The 9,956-nt window shown below is 40.0% G+C and overlaps 1 protein-coding gene across 1 annotated transcript; it reads left to right on the forward strand.

The window, feature by feature from the left end:
• Positions 1–841: 841 nt before the first annotated feature.
• On the forward strand, positions 842–2,786 carry LOC134851597 (dol-P-Man:Man(7)GlcNAc(2)-PP-Dol alpha-1,6-mannosyltransferase-like). Its single transcript, XM_063867742.1, has one exon. The coding sequence runs from the start codon at positions 844–846 to the stop codon at positions 2,323–2,325; it is 1,482 nt and encodes a 493-aa protein (XP_063723812.1). The 5' UTR covers positions 842–843; the 3' UTR covers positions 2,326–2,786.
• Positions 2,787–9,956: the final 7,170 nt, after the last annotated feature.

The following is a 9,956-nucleotide window of genomic DNA, read 5'->3' on the forward strand; positions in this document are numbered from 1 at the left end:
TCGTCTGATCAGATTTCCAGCGGAATGAAAGCTTCACCTTTTGATCCAGTTTTCTCTAGTTGGGTTCATGTTATCAAAAAAGCGCCGCTCATAAATTGTTCTAGAAGTTCGAAGAGCTTAAAGGGCATCTATTTTTTTTCTTTGAAATTCGAAAGTTGAGATTTTTTCAACAAATTCAGTGTTTTTTTTATATTTACTTGCGTTCATTACTCCTTTCCAATCTTCGATTGGCTATTTTTAATTTCATATTCACTTGCTATTCAAAAGTTTCTGGTAAACGATCATAACGAAACTGATTTATCTGTTGGAAATGTTTCCATCACAACTCGAATCTTAATGAAAATGTTTTAATTAGGTGTGCCTTTCTACCAATTACATGTTTTTAATGTTATCTGGCTTATGTGGAAAGAACGGCAAAAGCCAACCCGTGTTTTTATAATTTTAACCTATCATTAATTGATGTTGCTCTAGAAAATTGCTCTGCCCGTAGTTAGATCAATATTATGGCAACTGATAAAAGCAATAGGAAACGCTATAAAAGACAACTCCTACAAACTAACTACGAGCAGAGCAATTTTCTTTTATAGCGTTTCCTATTGCTTTTATCAGTTGCCATAATATTGATCTAAATAATCAGTAGGTTAAGAATAAATTTTTTTAGCTTACTGGACGGAGCATTTGATTTGTTCTTTTCTTCAGTTTGCTTAATTTGATAATAACCTCACTGCACGCTCTGTCTATCTGTAGGCAGATAAATGCTGCCTCAATCAAGTAACTAAATGTTTCATAGATAGCATAGGTAGCTGAATTGAAGCGTAGATTGTTTGCCATTTTCAGAGGTACATGAAAACAATGTGGTACTTCGTGCCAATTCCTCTGTTAGTCCTGATTCAAATCTATCTGGCGCCTTACACAAAAGTAGAAGAAAGCTTCAACATTCAAGCTATTCACGACATTCTTCAATTCCGATTGAATATTTCTTCCTACGATCACAACGAGTTTCCTGGAGTGGTTCCGCGGACCTTCATCGGACCTCTAGTTGTCGCGATTCTTTCCGCTCCTGTTCATTTTTTCATGCGACGATGCGACCAGCCTTTAATTTATTCTCTTTATTTAGTTCGAGGTGTTTTATCTGCTGTAAACATAGCTGCGCTGTATCTATACATAAAACAAGTTAAAACTAATTTCGGACCTCAAGTTGCGAAAGCTACATGTTTCATTACTGTGTGTCAATTCCATTTTTTGTATTACATATCAAGACCGCTGCCTAATACGTTTGCAATGGGACCCGTTTTAATGGCATTATATTTTCTTATGCGAAACGAAATTAGTCGGTTTATATGGACTTCTGCCTTTGCGATACTTATCTTTAGATCAGAACTGGCTGTATTTTTGGGTCTCTTCCTCTTAGCCGAAATTTTTGAGGGGTCAAAACCAATAGCAAAAGTATTTATACAGGGTTTTTTGGCGCTTATTACCTGGATATCGTTAAGCACAGGTATTGATTCTTTTTTTTGGCAAGAAACAATTTGGCCCGAAGGAATGGTGTTTTATTTCAACGTGGTTCTAAACAAGAGCTCTGCTTGGGGCGTTTCGCCTTTTCATTACTACTTTACAAAACTCTTGCCAAAAGCCTTAGGCCCGCTAGTCCCAATTTTGATGCTGTTAGCGCTCAAAATTGATACCAGGTTTCGAAAACTGGCCTTACCTTGTGTCGGATTTGTTTTCTTGTACTCATTTTTACCTCATAAAGAGCTGAGGTTTGTGATTTATACAGTACCAGTGTTTAACGTTATCGCTGCGAGAGGCTGGGCGTTTTTCTCGATCAATGCCAGCAAAAGATTCACATTCAGATTTGTACATTTTATCAATGGATGTATTCTTATCGCGTGTTTTGCGGCGTCGACTGTTATGTTTATGTGCTCTATGGAAAATTATCCAGGAGGCGTGGCCTTAGATAAATTCCACAAATACGTTTCACCGAGCTCAGAGATCAATCTTCATATGGATAACCTTGCATGTCAAACAGGAGCAATTAGATTCGGCCAACTGAACCCAAATTGGGTTTATAACAAGACGGAGAAGTTGAAACCAGGGTGGCAAGACACTCTTAGTTTTTCACACCTGCTGGTTGACATGTCCACTGATTACCAGGTGTATAAAAGTACCCATACAGTTTTGTTCACGGTCAGAGGTTACTCCGGTTTGAATTTGGGTTTATCATGGCCTTTTGTGGAAGTGGTCACTTCTCCGAAGATAGTGGCCTTGCAACATAAGAGATATGAAGCGAGAAAAGGCAGGTTCAAATCAGTCGACGAGGATTAAAGACGAAAGATGCGAACAGTTTTGGACGATTATTAATCTCATCGAAAGAGTTTGTAAATAGAGTCATATTTCCATGTGCAGAAGTTGTCTTACAGCCAAACACGCACGGTAGAAATAATGTTGCTCCAAATTTCGGATACCTAGGAAGAATGACCGCAGCTTCACCAGTAGATGAATCTCTTAATATTCACATTTAATGAAAAGAAATCGGGAGTGAATCGCGAATTTATCATACTCAGCAGTAGAATGATTGCAAGGGATCTGTATTTATTTGAAGACAAACAAAAATTATTTGCCAAGGATGGAAAGAGTGCAACAAGAAAAAAAGGCTGAAATTATGGTTTCTTTCTCGGAAGTGGAATAGCCATGAATAGAAAACTCGTTTCGAAGTAAAAATTCAATAGCAGATGACAAGAATTTCTGGTGATATATTACAATAGGTGGTAATTTAAAGTTAAATAGCTGGATCTCTTTTTAATATACTGCGCACAGTATTTATAATTTATTTCAAAAGCCAAATTTTTTGGCAAAAGAAGTGCAAAATTTGATTTTTTGATACATGCACTATAATTAAAATTACCACTTATTGTAATACATCACCGAATTTCTACTTCTATCGTTGTTCATTTGCTTCTAATATGATAAATGACAAATGACGTCGGTGAACTTGTAAACTCATTTCCATTCGTCAATTCTGTATTTGTGTAGTGTATTGTTTACTTAGGAAGACAAAAATTGAAGTCAGTTTAACAGTCTTTTTTTCGGTTCTAGCGAGAAGGAATCTTAGCGAGAAACCGTATATTATTTGAAAAGTAAGTTTTTCGGCTTTCTTTTCAATTAAATTTTGTCTCTTCAGATAAATGGAACATAGATTTGATTTCTACTTGCTCATTTTTACACAAGGAAAGCTTGTATGATATTATGAACTCTTTTTTTTCAACCTGAGTCGAAAATATTGATGCGACAAAATGTGTTCATTTTGAAAGTGTTCATTTTGATCAATAACCAGCTATTAAGTACAGCCAATGCTAAGGATATTAACACAGACTATTATATTACAAATAGCACTTAAGCTTCAAGTTATCATGGTTCTGTAGCGTAGAGGTAGGGAAGGATACCTGCAACAAAATAAGAGGGTTCGAACCTGGGCAGGGTCGGATGTTTTAAATGTACTTTTTCGTGTACTAGTTTAAATGCGTCTGCTCTACAAATTGAGGCATGATAGTTGGTAAATTTCTTTTTTTTTCAAATTGACTGGTACTGCTAATGCGTCACCTAGCAATTATGTAGACTCATAATTGGCATGTGTCACTTGAGACATTTTGTAGACTCAAAGTTTTACTCAAACATCCTAGTAGCATTATCGGTCATATTTTTGCTTGTGTATGCGAACTGCAACTTCGCCTGTGTTGATATTGCTTTAAGAAAATTTATCTATCATGGTTAAGGCAAAATTTGAGTCAAATTGATCTTTAAATGAAGAGAATGGCCGTGCCCGAGTGAATAAGACGCGCTGACATAAACGCGATGGCCGTGGATTTGAGTAAGGGGCGGGGATCCAGACGACGCCGCCTTCCAGTGGTGGATCCGACATCTTGGGCCCCACCAAGATGCAAATGGCGTCAAGCCCCCCCTCCCATTGGGTCGGGAGAAGCTCAGAAGTCTCCGGGTTTTCGGTTACGGAGCGTCTGAAGCCGGCCAGGCTGCTCCGTCTGCTCATCCTTATACTACTACTCCGCTCCGGCATTAATCCAAAACCTGGTCCAGGGCCTTACTTTTGCTCCCCTTGCTCTTTCCGCATCAAACGCACCCAGCCCAGTGTCTGGTGCCACATCTGTGGTTACATTCACCTTAAATGTAGTGGTCTTACCCACCTTAACCAACACCACCCTGACTACTATTGCCCTACCTGTACCTCTACCTACATTTTACCTCCCCAGGCACCAGGTCCTCTAACTTGACCACCCCCAACTCCCAAACTTGTTCAACTTCCCTAACCGCCCCCCAACCCCACCTCCCTAACCCCCCTCCCCCTCCCACCCTTCCCACCTCCTCGAATAATAATTCCTCCTCCCAAAATCGCGCAAATCGTAATCGTGTAAATAGTGTAAATAACTCAAGTTCAAACAACCATTTTAATCATACTGCTGTTAATAATGTAAATAGTTCACCACACCCCGCCAAAGGCCTTTTAAAAATCCTTCAATTTAATTGCAACGGTATCTCCGGAAAAGCACCCGAAATTGCTGCTTTCTTATCTCAAAATCAAATTCATATTGCTGTCTTCCAAGAAACTAAATTAAGAAAGAAATCTCGAAACCCCTCACTTGGCTCACACTACACTTTAATTAGAAAAGATCGAGAAAAAGAAGGGGGCGGTCTTCTCATAGCCATACATGAGTCGATACAATACGAAGAAATAAATATTAACAACGATGGAACACTAGAGGCTATGGGCATATCAGTGGTAGCCAGTTCATCCAAGCTTTGTATTTATAATTTCTACATCCCCCCTCGCTTGAGCTGTCCCCCTGGTTACTCTGCGTCCCTTGCCGAACTACTTGAACCTGGGGACGCCTTAGTACTCGGGGATGCCAACGCACATTCACAACTATGGAACTCCAACATCGAGGAAGATCAACGCGGCTCTGTACTTAGCAATGAAATAACCGAATCCACCTTTGCACCATTAAATGATGACACACAAACCAGAGTCCCTTTTAACTCAGAAAACCAACTCTCGTCACCAGATATTTCCCTCGCATCCCAATCGCTCTTACTCTCCACATCATGGACCCCAATTAAATCTCTAGGATCAGATCACCTACCCATTCTTCTAGAACTACCCTTGGATGATTTTATAAATTTTTCACCTAAAAGGACTTTTATAAATTTTTTAAAAGCTGATTGGATCAAATTCACAGAGGAAATTGAGGAGGGTTTCTTTTCAGCGGTTCCACCTTCCGGAGTTGCCGCCGGAGAGAAATTCTTGAGGGACCTGGTGCTCAGGGCAGCACGCCACCACATCCCCGCTGGCCGTATTCGCCACTTCACTCCCTCTCTTTCCCCCGAGTCCACTGCCCTTGCCGCCGAAAGAGATTTAAGCCGACAACAAAATCTCCCCCCAGAAGTCATATCCCAACTGAACTGTAGACTCATGAAACAGACAGCAAAGGACAAAGAAAATAAATGGCGAGAATTCCTCCGGACTTGCGACTACCGCACTGGTGCCAGAAAGTTCTGGAAAGTGGTACGCTCCTTAAATGGATCTAAGCCCGTGGCAGGAAGACACCCCATTACTTTTGGTTCTAAACCCATACACTCACCTCGTGATATTACCAGCTCTTTTAACAAACAATTCACCAATGCCAGACCCCACGCCTCTGACAAACTCCTTCGTATAACGAGAAGAAAAATTGCCAAACTACCGCTGTCAGACAGCCCAATTTTTACCCCTGAAAATACTAAACAAGCCATTGCAGACAGCAAACCATCGCGAGCGCTAGGTCCCGACGGCCTTTGTAATATACATCTTAAACATCTCGGCCCACTTCTACTCAATACTTAACATACCTTTTTAATATCTCTTTGTCCGAAAACATTATCTCCCAAATTTGGAAAAATTCAAAAATTGCACCGCTTCCAAAGCCCAATAAGGATCTTAAACAATCAACATCTTACAGACCTATATCCTTACTCTGCCCAGCAGTTAAAATTCTGGAGAGGCTCGTTCACCCCATCTTTACCAAACATCTCCCCAACGCCAAACACCAACACGGCTTCCGCCCTTTTCACTCCACCACCACAGCTCTCTCCACTCTCGAATTTTACATTTCAGACGGTTTTAACCAAAATCGCCCCCCTGAACGTACGGTACTGGCCACACTTGACTTATCTAAGGCTTTCGACATGGTGTGTCATCGCTCACTTGTGGAACTCGTTCATGACACTCCCCTCCCAAGAAGTCTAGTCCGCTGGCTAAGTAATTACCTTAATGGTCGACAGGCTGCCACCTCATTCCGTGAACACACATCCCCCCATCGAATAATCCACTGTGGTGTACCCCAAGGTTCTGTTTTATCACCCACACTCTTCAATTTTTATGTCCATGATGCACCGCCACCTCCTGATAATGTAAACCTTGTTTCGTATGCAGACGATTTCCACCCCTTCGCAAGCAGTTCCAATATTGATATCGCCTCAAACTCCATCAATAGCTACCTAAAAAGGCTCTACGATTTTTTCACCTCACGCAAACTAAGTTTCGCGTCCTCTAAAGGATCAGTTACACTTTTCTCCTCTTATAACAAAGAATTTAATAAAACACCTAGTGTTCTTTTAAATAACGAGGCGCTACCCCTAAACAAAAATCCAACAATCTTAGGGGTGACATTTGATCCAACACTTTGTTTTGCCACTCACTGCAAACAATCCGCTGAAAAGGCCAGACGCAGGATCGGAATCCTGAAGGCATTAGCAGGATCAACCTGGGGTCACTCCAAAGAAACCCTCCTCCTAACTTTTAAAGCTTTAATTCGCCCCATACTTGACTATGCAGCCCCCGCATGGTCCCACGCATCAAGTAACACCTCCATAAATTGCCTGCAGGTTGCCCAAAACCAATCCCTTCGCGTTGTTACTGGATCAAATCTAATGAGTTCCACTGCCCACCTGCACAGTGAATCTGAAATCCTAACGGTCAAAGACCACCATACCCTTCTGTCATCTCAATTTTTTATCTCTACCTATCGTTCCCACCATCCCATTAATTTTATACATTCACATCCCCCTCCTCCCCGTCTACTTCGCCCCTCAATTATAAGCTGCTTCAAAGAAGACACCCAGAAAATTTTAACCGACTTTTCAGTCTACGCAAACCACCCTCTAGTTCTGGACGACCGAGACGAAGTCTCCACTTTTATTTTTAACTACTACAAACCAATTTTAAAAGACAACCATACCTCCCTTGTAACCAAGTTCCTAGCCGAAACCCCTCCGTCTAAAGTTATTTGTATCCCTCCCCCAAAGATTGACCCCTCTGAAAAATCTCTCCCACGTCCCACGCGCTGTAAGCTCTCCCAACTCCGGTCTGGCTACAGCCGGCTCCTTAACACTTACCTATCCCGCCTCGACAGCTCCATCTCCCACCTTTGCCCAACCTGTTCCCTTGCCCCCCACACAACATGTCACCTTTTCAACTGCTCCCAAAACCCCTCCCCACTCACCCCAGCAGACCTGTGACTTCGGCCGGTAGAGGTTGCTAAGTTCCTTGACCTGGAGACAGAAGAGCCCAACCCGACCCGCGTGGGCTAACAACAACAACAACAACAGTAAGGGGCGGATTTAGGGGATGGGGGGTTCGGACGCCCCCTTCGTACTATTTTGAGATATTCATATTTTGTGACGGACCCTAAAATTTTTCTAAAGGTGCCTTTGGCACCAATGAATTTTAATTTTGAGGGGGTTGCGCTTGCCGAAAAAACGCTATTTTTTGAAAAAGGTCGAAAAAATTTTCAATTTTTTTTTTGAAAATCCGCCTGGAGAAAATCCTAAATCCGCCCCTGGTTTGAATCATACTTTTTTTTGAATGTCACGGTTGGAGAGGTTCTAGTGTCAATCAGCCTTCTCAAGGTGGGGCATAAAATACAAGTACTTAAGATAAGATAATGGCTGACAATTATGTTTTAACCTTTCAAAACGCGCATAAAGACAACGAAGAGAAAACAGCAATGAAAAATCGGCTGCTCGAAAATTTTCTCGCATTCGAAAATTTTGAAAAGATTTGATTGCAGCTCGAAACAAGACTAAACGGGCTTTAATATGATATATCGTTTCTGTAAGTTTGTTTGTCTTAACTGTTTGCATTGAAAAAAAAACTAGACTTGAAAGTTACTCTACACCTTTGATGCTCGGAATAATAAGTTTCGTTCTCAACAATTTGATGTTTTTTGGCATGTTTTTGTTCTCGATATAGGCTTTGCTTTATTGGCCAGGATTTCATATGACTTTTTGGCGCAGTAACTTATACGTTAGTAATTGCACCAACAAATCCTCGCTGATATACGCTGAATTAAAAGGCATTCATTGCAGCTTGAATATATGAAACAAGCAGCTGCCGTACCGCAGGCGTCAAGGCGAGTTACTACTAATGATATGTTAGGTAGAGATCTCTAAGTCTGCAAAATTATTTGCGAGGATTTTTATGCAGGCATCTTTCAATTATTGAATTTTAAGAGTTTATTCCGTTGACTGGGCTTGCGAAGTCATCTCTGTAAGTAATTTTTGAAAAAAAATACCGGTATCGATTTTCTATTCGTGCTTTTTTGTAGTTCTGTTAAGACTGACGTAAGAAAGCTATAGCACACGCGACAAATCGTTTTGACAAGTGAAGAATGCTCGCAATTTATTTCACCCTAATTTTGTCAAAAATCTTGCAACTAAGAAGTTAAGAAAGCTGATTTTAGTCTTGATTATGTCAACTGGAGCACTTAAATTCGCTCAGTATGTCAACTGGAGCACTTGAAAGATTATTTTTTGTTCTTCTTTTGCATGCACATTTAATAAGCCTGATCATTGTAGCCTAGTCGATCGTTTTGCAATTTTTCTATTTAGATTTAATAAACTTAAACCACGGTTCTGGCAAAGCTAATTTTGTTAAAGTGGGTCAGCGGGCGAAGGCCACAATTTAACGATTTCCTTAGCTGCAGTGTTTTTGTTATTTTTCATTTGAAAAGATTGCCTATAGGTGTCATTAAGAAAGCCATTATTTCCGAGCCAAAAATAAGTCGTTATTTCAAAAGTTTTATTTTCATTTTCGAAGTTTTTGCAGCGTGCGGTATAAATTATACTGCACGGATTGAAAAAAAAGATTTTTTGCGAAAATTTGAGATTTCTTTTTGAGATAATGGTTTTGTTGATTGGGTTTGAAATATAACCGCTTTCCTACTGACAAATATTTTAAGGACAAATAATTTCATAATTCTTTGGAAGACAAATAAGGAAACTCGCTGCAGCTAATGAAATCTCGAAATTCTAGTCTACTTCCGCTTCTCCACTATATAACGATATCAACAGTGTCTGAAGCCTGGTTTCCAGCAAGTTAAAGCTGGATTGAAATTTTGTAAAACCAGATACGATATGATGAGTGACTGACATAAGGTCATTAAACTTCATATATTGCGGTATGATTTTCGAATTCATTTCCATTTTCAATTCACTTCCGTTTGCTGAAATGAAAGCAAATTACGCTCTCAAACTACGAAAGTGCAAAAAGTGGGCAAAATCTGAACAAAGATAGCAGGTTGCTGTGGTAGCACAGAATGTTTTGGCCACATTCTCAGAAAAAAAAAAACGTTTTTTTTTTTCAAGTTTGTTCGTGCGTCGTGTGATAATGGAACTATACGAACGCGTAAAATTTTACGAAAGCGTGATGAACTATACGTATACGAACGCGTGATGAAGTTTTGTTTCGTTTGTCGTGTTATGATGCAACTATACGAACGCGTAAAGTTTTAGTGAACAAGGCATAAACGGCTCGTTTTCTTCAAAAAAATTGAGAAATAAAAAAAACATTTTTCGGAAGTTTTAAACTTTTTACTCTAAAAATTTTATTTTTCTTTTGAAATTTTTTT

This window comes from Symsagittifera roscoffensis, chromosome 7 (assembly GCF_963678635.1).
Source record: "Symsagittifera roscoffensis chromosome 7, txSymRosc1.1, whole genome shotgun sequence".
In the NCBI taxonomy this organism is placed as follows: domain Eukaryota; kingdom Metazoa; phylum Xenacoelomorpha; order Acoela; family Convolutidae; genus Symsagittifera; species Symsagittifera roscoffensis.

Coding starts and splice junctions, on each gene's coding strand:
- LOC134851597 (XM_063867742.1), top strand. CDS start 844: ATGAAAACAATGTGGTACTTCGTGCCAATTCCTCTGTTAGTCCTGATT.